This window comes from Malus sylvestris, chromosome 1 (assembly GCF_916048215.2).
Source record: "Malus sylvestris chromosome 1, drMalSylv7.2, whole genome shotgun sequence".
NCBI classification, from domain to species: domain Eukaryota; kingdom Viridiplantae; phylum Streptophyta; class Magnoliopsida; order Rosales; family Rosaceae; genus Malus; species Malus sylvestris.
Genome location: NC_062260.1, coordinates 25079410 through 25100723, shown reverse-complemented (window position 1 = coordinate 25100723; position 21314 = coordinate 25079410). Strand labels below are relative to the sequence as shown.

Sequence of the window (21314 nt, the reverse complement as noted above, 5' to 3'; positions counted from 1 at the left end):
TTAGATTAGATTATCGCTCGAATGGAGAGAAAATATTTCTTTCTTTCGTGGTGTAGGGTTTATTGTTTAGCATCATTTTTTCATACTAATCCGTTTCAAACCATCCCGATAAGGTGACGGCAACAACAAAGTAGGCAAACAATGTCTCTTGTCCTGCTTATCTTAAAGTTTCAACTTGCAAAGTTCCATCATGGACCCCAAACTTCCAAGTTGCATAAATTGGCTGTCGTTTATCTGCGAGTTGCGTACTCGTGCAAATTAGGAGTCGTCTACGGAACATGGTGACAATTCCAAGGATCACAATTAGGTCCAATTAGTCGGATCACATGTATGTGCGGTCACATTCTAAACTCGAAGTCTTTTGTATATTGTATCATTCAGTTCTACTCGCAGTCCCATCCGGTGTGAGGTGTGCCGTATGGGCTGTGTGCCGCACCGAACACTTGTTCGTCGACGAAGTGTTCCCTACCTAGAGATATCCCTAGACACGAGATTGTCTCTGAAATATGCCTATTGACTTTTGTTATCATCTTTTGGTCTCGTTTGTCAACATACTATGACATTTGCATTCTACCTGAACATTCTGATCAAGAAGGTGGTGAGGTATGAAAGTAGGAAAATTGGGGACATGCCTTGTTAATATGATTCTATACCCACAGTGCAAGTCCACCCCAACTGCACCTACAGTCGGTCTTACGTGAAGTCTACATAAGGGTTTAAGAAAAGTCAACAATTCCAAAGTAAATGTCAAGGCGATATCTGAAGGGAGAAAGTCAATCACAAGATCTCGGGTGATTGAGTAAGCTTTTAATCAACTGAGTTACAAGATTTTAACTTTTTGAACCATGTCAAATATGTATGTAGGACATCGAGCAAAGAGTTCAATGCGTGTATTGAGAGCTTCACAGATGTCGTGCTCTTAGAAGCTAGATCAACATCATGACGTCGGCATTTTGAAAATGTTAGGGTTTCGACCAATGCCCTCACACCTTTCCATTTTAAACAATTTTAATAACAAACGCAACAAATTAGGAGAGTATAACAATTACACATTGCATTGTACATGATCATTTGATCTAGTGACATTTAGTCTTTATTTTATTGAACGAGGTGATGAATATTGTTTTTTATTATGAAAGATGAAACGCATCTTTACAATTTAGAACAGTTTTGATTACGAATGTAACAAGTAAAGATTGTAAAATAATTACACGTTTCATTAATTATAATTAGTCTCTGTTTTCTCTTTCATTTGTCATCTTACGAACAATCTTTCATTATTCCACATTTTTACATACATTTGATCCTTCCAGTACTTCATATTGTAGTAATACATAAATCTAACGGAAGATTTGGCGCAAAATCAAGCGTAGTAACGTTCTAATATTTATACAACCAACTCCACTTAGTGGATAATTAAGGCTTGGTTGTTGTTGTAGTAATACATAAACCATGTATATAGTAAATCAGTAAATCCACCATCCAATCATATTCTAACACATCAGCAGAGGAGGATCCTGAGATTAACACTGAGCTCCTTCAAGCACCTTCTCCTTCCCAAACCACCCAACTTTGAAGCTCCAATTCTTCAGTCTCTGTTACCTCCTCCTGCTTTACCGATCTCCTCCTCTTCCGCGCCGTGTTCACTGGCGGTTCGGACAGTCCGGCCTCCAACGGAAAATTCAGTATTGCTTTCCTGCCCCTCAGCTTAAATGCAGCGCAATCATAGGCCTTGGCAGCGTCAACATCAGTGTCAAATGTCCCTAGCCAAACCCGGGTTCCTTTCCGGGCCGGATCACGTATCTCCGCCGCGTACTTGCCCCACGGCCTCCGCCGGACTCCCCTGTAATGCCTTAACACATCACCAGAGCCTGAAACTTGTTGTAATTCATCTTTTGAACTGGAAGTTTGACAAGTATTATATTTTCTCTTTGGTGAGCATTGTGAGCTCAAATTCAGGGGCTCTACTTCCATGGATGGTAAGTTTACGCTTTCGGGTTTCGTTTCGGAATTTGAGAGTTGGGGGCTGTGGTAATTTGGGGTTGAAATGGGGGAGCTGGACCCTGATTCAGAGAGGGATGAGTACTCGGGTTTGACTGGTTGGAACTCGAAATATGAGATATCATCAGGGGTAATCTCGAAATTGAGATGAGAAATGAAGGAATCTGTGAAGGTGAAGTCTTCTAAGAGGTGTTGGCGGATGAGCTCAAGAGTTGAATCATCTTGTTCATGTGTAGACATTTTGAAGTGAGGGCAGAAGGGGAAGCTAATTACCATGCACAGGAAGGATATGGATACTATTTTTATTTTTTAATTTAAGAAATAATATTTGATGACTTGTGGAGAAGAAATTGAGGAAATTTATATAGGAAAAATCATTTCTTTTTCTTTTTCTTTCTTTTATTTTCTTAGGTGGAATCACTACCCAATCACCCACATTTCACCATAAAAGGGGGCTGCTCTATTAATCCAATGGTCTTATCCATTCTTCTCAATGATTACGCCAATGATGAATGCAATCCTTTTCAGTTACAACGAACTTAGACTAAGTAGTTAACGCAGTGTGCTGGTCCTTGCACTCTGGTTCAAATCCCCATTTTATTGATAAATGGAAGAGTTACACTCATAATAAAGAAAGGCTTAGCAAACGAGGCGTGTTTGTCATGTTTGTGTCATACCCGTTATCTTAATGGGTCGTGACGTGTCAAACTCGTTATCTTAATGGGTGACCTAATAACGACCTAATTCGTTAACGGGTCATGTTGTGTCGAAATAACGGGTTATGCAAGAAATTGACATGCATGTCTAGATCTGGCAAATAATATCTCATCAGTTATCGGGTTCTTAATTGGTGACCCTATAACGACCCGACACGTTAAGGGGTTACTTGATAAAGACCCAACTAAACATGTTATTTTCATGTCTTTTTATGTCGAGTTAATGGGTTATGTAAGAAATTATCAGGCCAAAACAACCTAACAGCTACATTTGATTACAATCATCAAATAAAATATCCACTAGACAATCTGGAGGATCTTCGAATCACAAGCAAGAGCTGGAGGAGAAGAGACAAAGCTGAGCTTAAGAGATGGGCAGCTTCGTTAGCGTGGCGTCTGACATAAATGAAATGTAAGAGCATAAGTGAGCCCTTTACACTTAAGTACAAATGTTACTTTCGATAAATTATAATAGTTTAAGACATCAATGTTTGCATAAGTGAACCATGGTAGTGTACTGCTAGAGTCACTGCACCAGAGTTCTTCAAAGATTAAAGTAATTTAAGATATCAAATTGTCAGAAAATACATTAAATTAGAGAGCAGCCCACAGTTTTGTTTCCAGCCGAGGGTTATCCAACTTGCTACTGGCTTGCAATTAGGTTGAAGAAGTTTTGCAACTTGTGATAACTGCAGGGGTCCCTCCCCTGCAACTAACACATAATGTCGATCTCTCACTGTCGCTCTTGTCCAGATACAAGCTATGTATGAATAAAGCTGTATCGAAAAGAAACCTAACTAATTAATTAAAGAGGATCCTCCCCCACACGCATCTCATCAACTTGTGAGCAGACCCCTCTAAGTCTCCTGTTATCAAACCGAAAGAAACAGAAGAGAAGACACCTCTCTCTCTCTCTCTCTCTCTCTCTCTCTCTCTCTGAGAGAGACAGAGAAATTTTTAGTTATGACGGGAACACGGATGGTAGAGAGAAATTTTTAGTTGTGATAGGAACACGGGTAGTACACCACGTGTTTTTATGTAAATAGTGGGAAATTTTATTTTTAAAGGAGAAATTAGATTCTCATCCTTCATTTTGCTATTCCTTTGATTAAAATCATATTCTTTTTCCATTTTTGATCAAAATTCATGGGTATTAATAACATCATTAATTATTTCAATAATAAAATATTTTTTTATTTCTAAATATATTCATTTAATGTTTAAAATGTTACAATTAGTATATTAATATTTATGACTAAATTTGTTATCATATATTTTTAGTTTTAGTTTGTATCCATTTGTAATTTGCAACCTTGTTTTAATTTGTACTAATTTTCTTTTCAGTTTTAATTTGTACCCATATATTAATTTCTTTTTGTGCCCATATTTTTTAAAGTTTTATTTGTATTTGTACCCATATTTTTTTTAAATTTATTTATACCCATTTTTTATTTTGCCAAATGTACCCATGCTAATTATATGTACCAATTCATGTAATTTTTTCAAATTTTTAATCTTAAAAGGTACTCATTCTTAAATATACCAATTTGTTATATGTAAAATGTACCCTTTTTTTATTACATAAAATCTATTCAATTTTTTTCTAATCCATTTTTAAACTTATATGGATATATTCTTTTTTTCTTTGATTTTAAAATGTATTAATGTCAAGTTTAATCGAAGAAATTTACTAATGTTATTAAGCCTAATATCTTTTTTTTTTTTGGTGATTTTGAAGAATGTACCCATGTTTTAATACAATAATTTTTTGGTTAATTTTGATGAATATGCCCATGTTTACACACACACACACAATAGTATATTTGTATTTTAATATTTTTAATCCCACAAATTATGGTTTTTTATTTAAAATCTCATTTATATAAACAACTATAATTTTTAATTTTTAATTTAAAAAATATAGTAACGTACATAGAAATAAATTATCACATTAATTTCAGGGATTTCGATCAAAAATTGAAAACCAACAAGATTTCAATCAAATAATATTCATAGCTAGGGACCGCATCCAAAGTATCCCAATAAATTATTAACTTTTTAGCACACATATCCTACCATTTATATAGTGACACGTGGTGTACCATCCCGTGTAACAGTCACACAAAAAAATCTCTCTCTCTCTCTCTCTCTCTCTCTCTCTCTCTCTCTCTCTCTCTCTCTCTCTCTCTCTCTCTCTCTCTCTCTCTCTCTCTCTCTCTCTCTCTCTCTCGCTCTCTCTCAGCTGGTTTTGACATTGACAAATATTGGTTAGATCGAAGGCCTTTTATATTACGTAAATGACTTGTAGTGGTTAAACTTTCACTACCGCATTTAAGGTCATGTGTTCGATTTTTCATTTTCGTATAAAAATAAAAGTATCGTTGAATCACTAAATTTGGTAATTGATGCCTCATGCATGCATGCTTTGAAACCTAATTTACTTTACATTACATCCATTTGTATTAAAGTTAATTACATTAACATTTCGCATTCAGATTTGCATGCCTTTCAACTTGTGAATGATATACATGAACCCTTATGTATGGACACCTAAGGAAAAGTAAACCCTAGCTTAACTGTAAGCTGTTCGTCATGGTCCACACTTGTCACATCAAGCTCCGATCTCTTTTCTACGCTCATTAAACATATCAATTCTATTTAATACACGTTTCACTTGAGTCGACAGACATAGAAGACAATTATGTCCGTATTATGTACATGAAAAGGAGGCATTTTTAATTGTGACAAGAACACGAATAGTACATCATGTATTTTTATACAAATAGTGAAAAATCTTAATTTAAGTTATTAATTTTTTAACACACATAATCAACTATTTATACAAAAACACATACTGTACCATATCATGTAACGATCACACTGAAAAATTTCTCTACAAAAAGAATCAAGTATGTATCTTTTTTCCTTCAAACGCACAACGTCATCACACTTTTACAATAGTGTGTACAAGACCAACGTGTGTGTAAGCATCCCTCTCATTGCCTCGAATAAAGACAGAAATGACTTGGCATACACATTAGGTTAGCAATTGGGATCAATGAGCCTCGAACAAAGTTAACTTGGTCAAAAGTTTATAATAATCAATGTAGGTAAAACGTTTTTCATTGTTCAACACCTTTGTAAATCATGTTTTGTGATTAACCTGTAGCTGTCAGCCATATCCATATCAGTTTCTAATTAAAAAGTTAATTATTCATTAAACAATACATGCAATCAATCGGAGAACGATAAGCTGCTACATCAGATGTGGAGCCTCCCGCGTCTGAAAATATATACCATTATCCCAAACAATATAATATTATGAACTTAAGAACACTAGTGTAATGAACAGTCTCCAATGACTTTAAAACCCTAAAATATGAATATATATTATACTGAAATGCGACTTTACCCTTTCAAACTCAACATTTTCATATAAGATGAATCATAAATATAGATTCATACAACTCATATACTTCGGGTAAAAACCTATCTATGAATAAACGTCCAATAAAAATCCAAAATTTAAATAAATTGCCACATAAGAAAATAAGTAACCTATTAATATAAGTTATTTACAATTTATGCCACAACTTTCTATACTTGTTCTCATACAACCATTATTAGCCAACCATTATGGCTAACGTTTTTAACAATTTCTTTTACCAGTCTAATAATGAATTAAATAATGCATTACCATATCTCTTAACTACGTAACTTTAGATAAATTATTTTGCGAACACAGAAACATCAAACATATATATATATATATATATAATAGTAAAACATAAGATAGAAGATACATATTTTGAAAAGTTAAATTGTAGGTAAATTGTATTCATACAAAACCAAAATTGTAGATATACTATTGTTGTAAAAAAAAGGTAAATTTTTTATGTAAAATTGTAGATACATTATTGTGACAATAGGTAAATTAGTTTCATATAAAATTTAAAAGTAGGTATATTATATTCATACAAAAATAAAATTGTGGATACATTATTGTTAAATAAGAACATGTAAATTTTTATCTTGAAAATTGAACAATAGATAAATTATTTTTGTACATACATTAATTTTTTTTTAAATTAAAACAATAGGTACATCATTAGCTTCACAAATTATACACAGTAGGTAGATTATTTTTGCTAAAACTAAACAATAAGTAAAGTATTTTTTAAGATACGTTAGTGTTGTAAAAATTAAATACTAGGTACATTATTACTCCTCAAATTTGATATGATAGATAAATTATGGTATAAATTTATAGTTGGAAAAAAAAATTATAGGTGTCACAGCTCGTCCCGAAAGATATTTTTTGATGGTGTGAAATGTCTAAATTACCCTTGGACGTCGAGTACATTGTGTAGTGGTGTGGTTTGAGCTTAATATTTTGACCAATTATTTCCATTCTTAAAGATTTGGAAATTACGTTTTATTTGTTTTCAGTTTGGTTGGCCAAACCTGGACCACACACACACACCAACCAATCCCGTTGACCCTATCTCTCTCCCTCTCGATTTTCTTCCATTGTCCGTACAATACGTACGGTCAACCTTTGAACCTAGCTCACTAATCATGGATCGAGGTTTTGGAAGCCATCTTCGTGTTCCTTGTGAGCTCAGGAACACATCCATACCATTTTTAGAAGGTGAATCCTTCAAAAACCCGAGAACCCAGAATTTCTGACTTGGGTTACTGTTCATCCAGTCGTGATCGTGGAATTTTCAGTGATTTTTAAGGTTCTAGGAAGCTTTAGAACATCTTCACGAAGTTCGGGGAAGAAAGTTGGAGTGTTTTGGACGTCGGAAAGCTTAGTTTGGCGAGTTTCAAATTTTGGCCGGATTATCGAGGTTTCTCCGGCGAGATTTCATGGATTTCAAGGCTTGAAAGTGATAAGGTTTTGTTCTTCTAGTCCTAAGCTTCATTTTGGTATATAATTCATGAATTTTGGTTGAGAATCGAAGAAGATATGAAGTTTTAAAGATTTTTCCAGTTTGCGGCGATAGCAGTGGCACTGGCGCCGGACTCCAGCGAACCAAGGAAGAATGAGGAGAATATTCCGTCAAAGTTGACGAAATATGCTAACGCCGTCAGGTAATTATAACAGTATATGTTGATTTTTAACGGAATATTCCCTAACGCCGTTAGGGAATCTGTTTGGTGTGCCAAGCATGTGCCTGCGCGTGGGCCGCATGTCTGGCCGTGCCTTGGCCGACGCGTGAGGGCACGTGGGTGCTCGGAATTTTTTTCTAAAAATATAGGGATGTTCCTGAGGTTGAGTAGGTCTTGGTGGTATATTCAAATACCTCATTTGAGCAATGTATGAGAAGTTATTAGCTAATTTTGGTTGTGTGCTTTAATTAACATTTATTTAGTTATTTCGCATATAGGTGAGACCTATCCTAAGGATGAGCACCATCAATCGAGGTTCGACGGCTACGACCCTTTGACATACCAGTGAGTGGGCTTTTGGTTTTCCGTATATACCTATATACTTGAGATTTTTCCCAAAAAATGAATTTGAATGATTATACGTTTTGAAATGCCATGCAAAGTATCTGCCTATTTTATTTATGCATTAGTAGTCCGCAACACCAATCATAAGTATAGGCAACTACTAATGCATAATGAAATGGACAGATACTTTGCATGGCATTTCAAAACATATAATCATTCAAATTCATTTTCTGGGAAAAATCTCAAGTATATAGGTATATACGGAAAACCAAAAGCCCACTCACTGATATGTCGAAGGGTCGTAGCCCCTGAGCCTCGATTGATGGCGCTCGTCCTCATGATAGGTCTCACCTATATATGAAATAATTGAATAAACGTTATTTAAAGCACATACACAAAATTAGGAAATAACTTCTCATACTTTGCTCAAATGAGGTATTTGAATATACCACAATGATCTACTCAACCTCAGGAACATCCCCATATTTTTAGAAAAAAATTTCAACCATCCACGCACCCTCACGCGTAGGCACACCAAACGGATTCCCTAACGGCGTTAGGGAATATTCCGTTAAAAACTAGAATATGCCGTTAAAGTTACCTGACGGCGTCAGAATATTCCGTCAACTTTGATGGAATATTCTCCTCATTCTTTCTTGGTTTGCCGAAGCCCCAGAATATTCCGTCAACTTTGATGGAATATTCTCCTCATTCTTTCTTGGTTTGCCGAAGCCCTGCGCCGATCACCGCTGCACTCGTCGAAAACTGGGAAATTTTAAAACTTCAATATCTCGCTCATTTCTCAACCAAAATTCACGAATTTTGTACCAAAATGAAGCTTAGTACTAGAAGAGCAAAACCTTACCACTTTCAATCCTTGAAATCCATGGGATTTCGCCTGAGAAACCTCGATATTCTAGCCAAACTTGAAACTTGTCAAACTCAACTTCCCGACGTCCAAAACACTTCGTTTTTCTTCTCCGAGCTTCACGAACACGTCCTAAAGCTTCCTAGAAGCTTAAAATCTCCTACAAACTTCGAAATCACGAGTGCATGAACAATGACCCAAAATTGGGTTCTCGAGAAAAATAGGTCTTCACATTCTAAAAACGATCTAGATGTGTTCCTGAGCTCACAAGGAACACGAAGGTGACTTCAAAAACCTCGATTCGTGAAGAAATTGCTTGGTTTGAGGTTTGTCCGTACGTAATGTACGGAAATGGAAGAAAAACCGAGAAGGATGAGAGAGAGAGTTAACAGGATAGTGATAGTGAGGGTGTGTTTGTGTGTGGTCCAGGTTTGGCCAACCAAACAAAAAACAAATGAAAATAAACCTAAATCCTAACTTGTTCCAAAAGTCTAGGAAAATTAGGAATTGGACCACAAAAACAAATCACACAAGCACATCTCAACGTCCAAGGGCATTTTAGACAATTCAAACCACCGATAAAAATAATTCGGGACGGGCTATCACATATATTAATGACATTTTACATACAAAAAATTGGTAATTTTTATACGATGAATTTTACATACAAAAAGCTGATACATTTTATTCAAAAAAAAAAAGCGATACGTTTTATGTAATGGGTACATTTCATATAAAAAAAACAATGGGTACATTTTACACAAAAGAGAGGGTAGGCCTTTGCCATTCGCATTTCATAAATAAAAACTCATATAATTTTAAACATCCAAGTAAAACTTTACTTTCTAACAACCTATGGGCAAATAAGTGACCTATTATTAACAATATATTTACAACTTATGCAACAACGCCCTATTTAAGTTAGAGATAAATGTTAGCATAACTTTTTCTAATTCTGATGAGCAACAAGCCACTATATACTAATATATTATACTAATTAATTTACCTATATTTTGTAGATTAAATAATAAGTATATTTATATGAGAAATATCAATGATATGCCTACTCATAGAAGCTCGGGATCCATGATAAAAATGTATGAAATATTATACTAGTTTGTTTGTACCATACTTAGGGCCTCCGTATTTAGATCTCGTATAAATATTCGGTGGACTCAAATGTAATTATGTAATGTAATGGCAAATATGTAATAAGTGAGGAGCCCTTATTCTATAAAAGGACTCTTCACCCTTACAATTAGAGGAGGCCAATTCCTAGGCCTTCTCAACCCTCTCAGAGCCTCACTCTCATTACAGAGGCTCTCACACTCTCTCCCTCACAATCCTCTCAGAAATACAATATTAGTGTGAACGTGGCCCAAACCTTGGGGTGAACCACGATACATCTTGTGTTATTTACATTTCTTGCAGATTCACGGTCGGATTTACGTTGTTCTAAGAACCCTCCGGTTTTGTGCATCAACATTTGGCGTCATCTGTGGGAATTGACACAAAAAGCTATGTCGGTTCTCTTTCATTTTTTCATCTCACCACCTTGAGACCTCACCACACTCCACCGTGAATATGCAGAAACCTAAGAACCAAACACCACACCAATATTCTGATTTGTCTTCGTCATTGCCAGCACTAAAGAGGAAAAGAGAAGAGCTGGGATAGAATACAGCAATCAACAATGCCAAACTTAGTCCTCCACCACCCACCACTCACCTCCTTCCTTTCCCACCTCCCATCATCATCATCATCATCATCAAGCTTTCCAATTCAGACCCAGAAATCAACGGCCTCGTTTCACTCAACAAATCATGCGGTTCTGCTTCGTTGGCGGCCCAACACCATCAGGTACATGGTGAACTCGCACAGAGTGGCAATGGTGGCTAAACAGATAAGAAGGGAGCTGTCTGACATGCTTTTAACTGATAAGGTCTTGCAGTACACTATTCTTCCTGAGGTTTCTTTGGGTGATGACCGTTACCTCTCTTCGCTAACCACTATAAGCGATGTTGAAGTCTCCACCGACTTGCAGGACACCTTTTTAATGAATCGGTTGTGGGGCAGAACTTTGAGCTGGATAACCCATGGATGCAGCGCTGGAGTGCTAGTCGGCCGAGCGAGCACGAACGAGGAACACGTGGCGCTCGTCAAGGCTAGGCAGATCTTCGACAGCCGTGGCAATCCCATCGTCGAGAGGGCCCAGATGAAGTGGCAGCAGAGCGACCATCATGATCAACAACAGCAACAGATTCAGTATAATTTTGGCAGGGATGAGCTTAGTAAGGTTTTCTCCCTTCCAATTCATGCTCAGGGGCTTCAGAGTTTTCTGAATGGTAACCGGACGGTGAAACTCGACCCGAGTTCCTAAAACTAGTGGGCTGAATTAGGTTTCGGGTCTTGTGGGTTGGTCATGAATAATAATGGCACTGAAGTGTTTGAAGGGATGAGTAATGCTCTCAATAACAACATCTCCAGGACTTTTAGATGCCCGCCTACTGTAGCCGCCGAGAAGACGTCCAACGAAATCGTTTTGTCTCAAAAGCTTAGCTGCCAGTCGGGAAAGAAAGCTTTAAGAAGAGGAAGGCTGATAAGGTGCATATCAATAAGCCAATTCCAGATGGACGTTTTCTGCTGAAGAGAGCAAGATCTATTGAATAGATTTGCTATGGAAGTGTCACGACGTCAAAAACAGGGAGAAAGCCATGTGCTCGCGGTTTCATGCATGTGAAATCATTTTCTGATTTTTGAGAAAGCAAAAGGAGAAAGCCATGTGAAATCATTTTCTGAGAAAGGGAAAAGAGAAAGTAAAAGCAAAAGTAAAAGCAAAAAGCAAAAGAAGATAAAAAGAAGCAGACATAATTGCGGTAGTGATGGCTGCAGAAAAAAGGAATTATGGGCGTGACCCATTGAGCAGAGGGTCGGATTTATTTTTGAATGATGTAATTTATTTTTCTTATCTTTCGGAGACATCTGTATAACCCCATCAGAGGGTAATCAAAAAAAAAAAAAAAGGACAATCCCAAAATAATGGGCTGGAATGTTATGTGGAGGGCAAAGACCCATATTCCTAAAAAAGCCAAGCCCTATATTATCACCAACCAGGTGATCAAAAGTATGTCTAGTACTACAAAAAATTATTCGGCAACCTACCGCTGTTACCACCAACCATGTGATCAAAAGTACGCCCAGTACTCCAAAATTATTCGGCAGCCTGCCGCTATTATCACCAACCAGGTGATCAAAAGTACGCCCAGTATTCCAAAATTATTCGGAAGCCTACTGCTATTATCACCAACTAGGTGATCAAAAGTACGTCCAGTACTACAAAAAATTATTCGGCAACCTGCCGCTATTACCACCAACCAGGTGATCAAAAGTACGCCCAATACTTCAAAATTATTCGACAGCCTACCACAATTATCACTAACCAAATGATCAAAAGTACGCCAAGTACTCTAAAATTATTCGGCACTCTGCCGCTATTATCACCAACCAGGTGATCAAAAGTACGTTTAGTACTCCAAAATTATACATGAGCATCACTTATGTCAATCATACATAAACATTCATGACCATCATTCATGTCAACATTCATGAGCATCACTCATGTCAACATCTATGAACATCACTCATGTCAATCATCATAAACATTCATGAGCATCACTCATGTCAATCAGCTTCAAAAGCTTCATTTACAAAGCTCCAGCTTTAAAAGCTTCACTTGTAAAGCTTCACCTACAAAGTTTCAATGCAGGGTATACAAATACCGTCTCCGAACAACCGCCACTTCGGCCCATACATGAATTCAATTTGAAGTCTCCAGCCAACATACTCTATTGACCGAAGACTTGGGGGACTACATTATGTACCATATATTGAGCCTCAACTGGGCCTCATGAAAAATACTTGAGGGACTTAGCCTATTATTTATGTACTGAGGAGCGAGCCCTTATTCTATAAAAGGGACTCCCTCATTTTCATTAGAGAGCAACCATTCTACATGTGCTGAGGAGCGATCCCTTATTTTATAAAAGGAACTCCCTCACCATCATTAGAGAGTATCGCCGCCTGCGGAGCAACCGCCTCGCTGCGAGCCTCAACTCTAACCCATCACTTATGTATTGAGGGGCGAACCCTTATTCTATAAAAGGGACTTTCTCACCATCATTAAATAACATCGCCGCCTACTGAGCAACCGCCTCACCGCGAGCATCAACTCTAGCCCATCACTTATGTATTGAGGAGCGATCCCTTATTCTATAAAAGGGACTCCCTCACCATCATTAGAGAGCATCGCCGCCTACTGAGCAACCACCTCGCCGCGAGCATCAACTATAGCCCATCATTCTACAAAAAAAACTCATTCACCTTCAACGCTACAAGCCGAGTCAACCAAGGCAACATAAGCCACAAGCAGAGCAGCCTCGCAACATTTGCTACTTCTAGTTAAGCATCATTTCAGATTGGGCACCGCCGCATATCGAGTATCAGTTCTAGACGACATCTAGTTACTTCGGCCCACACATGGACTGAATTTCAAGTCTCCAGCCAAAAGACTCTCTTGACTGAAGACTTGGGGGACTAGTGTTTGTACCATACTTAAGGCCTCTGTATTTAGATCTCGTATAAATACTCAGGGGACTCAAATGTAATTATGTAATAAATGGAAGGGCAAATATGTAATAAGTAAGGAGCCCTTATTCTATAAAATGACCCATTACTCTCCTCATTGGGTCAGGGTAAATCTTAGGCCTGAATCTCACCCTCTCAATGCCTCGCTCTCACATTACAGAGACTCTCTCCCTTACAATCCTCTGAGAGAAATAGAATATCAGTGTGGACGTATGCCAAACATTGGGGTGAACCACGATACATCTTATGTTATTTACTTTCTTGCAGATTCACGGTCAGATTTACATTATTCCAAGATCCCTCCGGTTTTGTGCATCAACATAGTTTTTTATAAATTAATTTATCTATATTTTGTAGATTCACTAACTTAAATAAACCCAAAAAAGATTCACTAATTTAAATACTAATATATTTATATGAAAAATATTATGAATATGCCTCCTAACTAGGGGTGCAACTCGGGCGGGTTGGGTGAGTTAGAAGGTCAACCCAACCTTAACCCAACTTTTACAATTCGGGTTCAGATTGGGTTTTAATCGAGTTCATCCGAGTTCGGGTTGCTCAACGTTTTTAAGTTTTAATCGGGTTCATGCAAAGTTTGAATTAAAATACAAGAAATACCAAAGCTAGTACCAAAAAAAAAAGAAAAAAAAAGAAAAAAGAAAAAAGAAAAGAGGAACACTTCATTGTCCAAAGCTAGTACCCAACTCAAGTCTTGTCCTTCGAAGCTCCTGCAGAAAAATCAAAGTGTGGCTGCCAGAAAAACAATTGCTTTCAGCAACTCCATGCACTTTTCTATCATAATCCATCAAAAGTCACTAGTGAATCCTCTGCGAAGGTGCAAAGGTCATTGAGAAGCACGTTGCACAGCTTAACCCAATCGGGTTTGGTTAATCGGGTTGGGTTGAGTTGGGTTGGACAAATGATCAACCCAACCCAACCCAATCAATGAACGGGTTGAAAACAGGTGGGTTCGGGAGGGTTATAACTAAAAAAACCCATTTGTTCAGGTTTAAAGTCGAATTGAACATGGACGGATTTAGGTTGGCCCAACTCAAGTTGCACCCCTACTGAGGCTCAGGATCCATAATAAACATGTATGCAATGTTATACTAATTTACTATATAAATTAATTTACCTATATTTTTTAGATCCAGAAATTTAATAATAGGTACATTATTTTTTTATATCAACATAAAATGCTATAATGACTTAATTGAGGGGAATTTGGGGAACCTGAAAAATATAAAATAGGAGAAATTAGGTTTCATCCCTCTTTTTTCAACTCTATTAATTGAAACTTTATTCCTTTTCAAATTTTAATCAAGGTCCCTTGGGTTTAATAAACATCATTAATTATTTCAATAATAAAATATTTTACATATCAAGATAATTAATTTTATTTCTAAATTATTCATTTAGTGTTAGAACGTTACATTTGATATATTTATATTTATGGCTAATTTTTGTATCATATATTTTTATTTTTAGTTTGTACTCAATTTAATTTGCTACCTTTTTTTTTTTTAAAGTTGTGCTAATTTTCTATTCAGTTTTAGTTTGTGTCCATATATTAATTTCTTTTTATGTCCATATTTTTCAAACTTTTCTTTGGACTCATATTTTTTTTACCTTTTATTTGTACCTATAATTTATTCATAGTGTACTCATTTGTCTTTAAAAAGGTACCACTTTGTTCTATGTAAAATGGACCCTTCGTTTTTTTGTAAGGCCTACATCTAAAGAACCAGTTATTATACTTGCAGAATTGCAGGTTCAACACTCGAAAATCAAAGAAATTAATACGGAAAGACCATACAAAATTTGTTGAAGAAAGTATTTCATTATACAAAGATTAAAGGAATATATAAACAAATCAAACTTAAAAAACAATATGAGTTCTTCAATCCATATTGCTCTGGACTATTTACAGTACTCTGTTTATGCTGCTTTTTTGCAGATGGATGATACAAATTAAACTCTGGCAATGAAGGAATGATAACCATAAATTAAAAGTTCAAGTAACCATGAGCTGAGAATATCCCATGAAATTGGGGTGAGGAGATAACGGAGACAGAGGAGGCACACTGAAAATCCCCAGTTCGTTTTCTTTGCTCAGATCCCAAACCGCCGTCCAACTTGACGGTGTTAATGGGCAAACGGCGGTCGAAACTCTCTCTTGGGCGGGGATTTTTACATCCTGAACATCCTCCTCCTTCTTTATCTCTTTGTTTCTGATCATCTCACCGGAACTCTCATGACTTTCGGTGATCCGTTCTCTCCTCCTTTTTCTGCTGACCAGCAGAGGATGATCGGCTGAGAGTTCTGCTGATCTTCCAGCTTCAAGTGGAAAGTTGAGAATTGCTTTGCTTCCACGCAGCTTGAAAGCAGCAACGTCGTAAGCTTTGGCGGCTTCAATGGCGGTGTCGAAGGTTCCGAGCCAAACCCGGGATCCCCTTCTGTTTGGGTCACGAATCTCCGCTGCGTACTTTCCCCACGGCCTTCTCCTCACACCCCGGTAGTGCCTTGCAGCAGCTTCAACCACGGTGGAAGTGTTTGATGTGTTTTGATTTTCATCACCAGAAGAAGACGACAGAGTTGGTGGGGATGGAATGGCCACGTTTATGGCGGGCTTGCGGTGGCTGAGAGTCGAGTGTTTTGGAGGTTTTGGGTGGGAGATTTGGGGTTTGGTTTCGAATTGGGTGTCTTGATCAATTTCAGGGACTAAGTAATCAGAGATTTTGAAATATTGGTCAGTAGACTCACTGCCACTGTTGGTGGTGCTGGTGGTGATTGCGGAGGAGGAGGAGGAGGAGGAGGAGGAGGAGGAAGCTGTGTTGAAGGGTGATTGGGTAATTTCATGTTTTTGGGGGATATGGGAGGTGCAAAGGTTGAGACTGGTGATGAAGCTATCCACTGTTGTAAATTCATTCAAAAGGTGTTGCCTAATCTGCTCTAAAGCTGAAGAGTCTTCTGATGCCATTTCAAAAACCCTAAACAGAAGCACTCTCAAACGAGTCCTTAGAAACTTCAAAAACTAAGAAAGAAGTGAAGACCAGAAGTGTTATAGTGGAATGGAAGAGAGTGTGCGTTTGTACGAAATATATATAACGGGAAGGGAAGATCGGGAAGATTGAAAAGTATGTGTTCAAAGGTGAAAGGTGAGGCCTTCACGTTAGCTTCCAAGATAGAGCTAGGAAACATCATCTGGTCACCTTGGTGACATAAATGACAAAAAAACAGTGGTCTGTGGACTAAGGATACCATTACTTTAATGTCTTTTTATTCAAAAAGGGACCACGTTTTCAATTACCAAGCTTCCACGCTACTTCCACGTTTTGAATTTAATAAACCCTAAAGATTGCTTCGCTTGTATTAGGCCTTAATTCGGTGGTTTTTGTTTGTTGCAACTTGCACGTTAAATTCAACTAATATTATTTAAACAGCCCACGTGTTTTTAATTTGAGACCATTGTTTATTTGTGTCTTTATAAGAGCACTATTATTATGTTTTTAAATTAGAGAACAACTCTCATACTTATAGTTTATCTCAGGGATGGCTTGGAACAATGTCAGAGAAAATAAATAATAGTAAAGTTTATATATTAGTATTTCTACTAATACATCAATGTCGTGTTATTGTTTCTAAATGATTGAGGTTCTATCCGGCTGTTAAATTAAGTAACGTATGTCAAACAATGTACTCTATAAGTTTATAATCCTCATACAAAACAATGAAGCTTTATTTATTAAGGATGTCCCGTTTAAGAAGAGCAAGAATATCTAGTTTGATCGGATGTTTTGAGCTATTTAATTTTTAAGAGGTTGTTTGGTATCTTTCTCGGATCCAAGAAGGATACCAAACAGGCCACACTATATTTGAAAGAAGAAATTCAAGGATTTTCAAATGATGGAAATTTAATGTGTATATTATTAATATATATGTGAGAGATGGTAGTTTGAAAATGTATTAATGGAGGTGGTGGCAGCGGAGGTGATGACTGTAATACCCTAAAAAATTTAAGTATATGAATTTGATATTCATAATTATGAATACATGGAGAAAATCGGGAATAAATCGATTTATGGTAATGATAATGATAATTTAATTGAGAAATTTTAAAATTTTGATATTGGAAATTATTATAGTTTATATCGTAAAATTTATCGATAAATGAAAAAGATGAAAATGCCCCTAGTTGGTTTAACGTAATTACACGAGGACATATTTTATACTAATATATTTTAAATGATTTCTTGATAAATTTGGATAGAGCACGGTCCGACGAGCATGTAGGCGAAAACTGTTCGACAAACGGTGTTATAAGGAATGAGTTATTAGCAAACAAAGTTAGAGGGCAAAATGATGATTTTAGGAGAGGATTCTAGAAGCCAAAGGCTTCTCTTCTTTTTCTTTCCCCGGCAGGCAGATGCAGCGAGGGGGGGCGCTATTGTGGTATCTCCCCCTTAATTCTTCTTCACTCCAAAAATGATAACTTTCTCATACGGCAATGAAATCACACACGGTCGAAAGCTATGTATTCATAACGAAGCCCTCTTCAATTTGATACCAAAATCATATGCTGGAACCAAGTGTGTTCATATATTGAAGCCTAGAAGTTTCGACGGTTTTCATGGGTTTTTCGCCGATTATGGCCAAACTCGCAGGAGATGTGTCTCGACCCAAGAGAGAAAAATACTCCTCTCATCATGCACTTCCAGGATATGTAAGTGGATCTTTCGAATTCCAAATTTCATTTTCGAACAAGTTTGAGATTGAAGTGTTTAACTCGAAATTTTGGGATTCTTGTTGAGGATTCGTGATGATGAAGTTGATTTAAGAGTGTAATAGCGAATTGGCAGATTGATGAACAACTTTGGAGGAGTTTGGAGGTGAGAACCCAAGAAACCCTTTCATATTTTCTTTTTGATTCTAATAGATGAGTTAAGTTATGTTAACTTCTTGGTGTAAGTTGGATGAATTTGTGTGGATTTTAAACTTATAACTAAAGTAGCAAAGAATTGGTTTAAGTTGATAAGTAGGCTTGTTGTGAGCCTCACCTTGGATTTTGAGTGATCTTTGGCTAACAATTTATTCATATTGGACTTGCTGGAGGAATTATAAGAAGTTGTGGAATCTGGTTATGTATATATAATTCTTTGTTGAGTGTTAAGTAAGTGTGTGACTGTTAAATAAAAACTAGACGGCAAAAACTAATTTGGAGTAAATTATTCGAAGGAAGTGTTCCAATATCGCATGATTGTTAATTTTGAAAATTTGACAAGCAAATGGATTGAAACGGACCCAAGTAGGGTTTGTTCAATTTTTCTTATGGTTGGTAAACTACGATTGGCTTGATCCCTTCTAAGGGTACGTAAGCAGTCTAACGGGAAGTTAGATGCAGCCATAAAATAAATGAGATTAATTATTAGTGGAAAATCGTCAAAGAAAGAACTGTTAGTATGGTTAATAACATAAGGGGTAACTAGGATATTTTTGGCCTACCATTAAATGAAAATTCCGAAATAAATTGGCAGGGGGTTACAGTGATGATGACGACGATGGTGGGTGATGGCTCATTGACGGCAGTGTAAACAGTGATGATAATATATGGTGATGGTAGAGGTGGCAATGATGATGATGGGTGGTGATAGGTGAAACATGGATGATGGCGAATGGAAGTGGTGGCAACGATGATGATGGTAGGTAGTAGTGGTGGTACTAATGATAGTGATGAAGATGATGTTTGTTGTAGGCGGTACAATGGCAGTGGTGATCATAGGTGGTAGTGGTGGCACCGATGATGTTGATGGTTGGCAGTGGTGGCATTGAAGGTGGCGACGAGCTACGGTGGGTGGTGGCGATGACATCAATGATGATTGTGACTGGTGGTGCGGCGGCAAGGGTGGTGAGAAAATTATTATTATTGTTGTTTAATTTTTCATTCATAAAAATTTAGAAATGACAACTATTTATATAGAATTTGCAGGTGGGAATTGAAGGTTTCAAATACCAAATTTATTTTTTCATGCTAAAATTTTAAATTTCTTATGAATCCAACAAGGAAGTTGTGCATGATAATTTATAAATTCTGGGATTTGTTCAAATTTAAGTATATTTTCCTCATCTAGAAAGAGGGTTAAGAATTTTTCATTCAAAACATTGGTCTAATTAGAAATTTTATCATCACTCGATATTATCCGAACTTTTGTTTTAGTTTTAACTAATGAACTTGTTTTTTTGCACGTCATCGATTGATTCGATTTGGATTATTTTTAGCATAGATAACCCTTAAACCATGCGGGATTCAAACATAAATTATGATATAAATCTAAACATATTTGTATTTAAGGACATCCTTAACATAAAGAAACCTCATGAAAGATAGCAGATCTGGTTTGTTTAGTTGAATGTGGCTTGTATTTTATACAGATGAGAGTTGCTAGCTGTAGGAAGAATAAGTCACATCTATTGGCAGACGACGATCGTGCTAAGTGACGAGAGCAGTCGTCCCACAAATGTCGTTAGAACTCACTGTCTAATTAAAATTTAAACGACAAATCAACCGGTGAATTACGAAAAACACGAGAATTTGAACGAAGACCCTCCAGTCCAGATTTCTGCGAGCAACTAAGGCTTGGCCAGTCAGCTAAAATCAAGCTGTATCTCATCTTAAATTCAACAAGTTATCGTATTTTCTTTAAAAAAATGCGGAGTGCAAGAAAAATAAAAAGATTCCATGTATCAATTCGTACTTTCCTAATCTCATTAGTTTACCTTTGGGGTCCTTTATATCTTGACAAAGATATATGAAAAGGGACTAGCGACCTTCTAGCATATAAAACTCGACATCGAAGACAATATAAAACCCAAAAAAAGCATGACCGTACAAACTTCTTTTTTATTATTTATTTTATATGGAAATGATCATTTTTTTTTTCATTGTACATACCACTGAAGTCTGAAATAATTTGAAAAATTAATGGTTAAATTTTGCATATAAGAATTTAAGAAATTTTCTTGCGTAAAACTCGTACTATTAATACGTATCATTGTAGCTGGATTGAACTTGCAACTGCTCTAGAATTTCTTCTTTTTTTTTTCTTTTTTTTTTATCAAAACTGCTGTAGAACTTAAGTACCAAAATTAATACAATCCAACATCAACTAGACTAGCCAATTTGCAATATCTGGCTTATCAAGTGATTGTCATGTAGGGTTCTGCAGGCTTCCACATCCATCCCCAAAACTAATCCACAATTATTAATTTTATCCAATGCGTGTTTTGCCAGAATAATATTGTAGCCTTGTAGATATCAACAGATATACATACAAAATTCATTTCACCATTTTTATACCATATCACATTTTATCTTGTATTTAAATATTTTTTTTTAAAATTTAGGTAACTACTTGTACTTTTTCGGGTAATTTTTTTGGTGTACTCATAATACAACTTTGTGGTGTAACTATTCCACTAAAATTATAATTTGTGAATTTCTTTTATTAATATACCTTTAAAAAGAGAAACATCAATGTCAACATCTACTATTATTTATTATAACACGTAAAATGATAGACTAACTTATGTTTCCGACGTCACAAAAACTTCTCTCTTCTCCAATG

The 21314-nt window shown here is 36.4% G+C and overlaps 2 protein-coding genes and 1 long non-coding RNA gene across 3 annotated transcripts; 1 reads left to right on the top strand and 2 right to left on the bottom strand.

Annotated features, from left to right (window-relative positions):
• Positions 1-1196: 1196 nt before the first annotated feature.
• On the bottom strand, positions 1197-2342 carry LOC126630207 (ethylene-responsive transcription factor ERF107-like). The gene has a single exon (XM_050300323.1). It carries the CDS (start codon positions 2275-2277, stop codon positions 1540-1542), a length of 738 nt encoding a protein of 245 aa, XP_050156280.1. The 5' UTR covers positions 2278-2342; the 3' UTR covers positions 1197-1539.
• Positions 2343-15512: 13170 nt separating this feature from the next.
• On the bottom strand, positions 15513-16866 carry LOC126630190 (ethylene-responsive transcription factor ERF105-like). Its single transcript, XM_050300308.1, has one exon. The coding sequence runs from the start codon at positions 16670-16672 to the stop codon at positions 15707-15709; it is 966 nt and encodes a 321-aa protein (XP_050156265.1). The 5' UTR covers positions 16673-16866; the 3' UTR covers positions 15513-15706.
• Positions 16867-17966: 1100 nt separating this feature from the next.
• LOC126630232 (uncharacterized) lies at positions 17967-19888 on the top strand. Its single transcript, XR_007625940.1, has 2 exons — positions 17967-18581; positions 19227-19888. It is a non-coding gene; the product is annotated as an uncharacterized LOC126630232 (long non-coding RNA).
• Positions 19889-21314: the final 1426 nt, after the last annotated feature.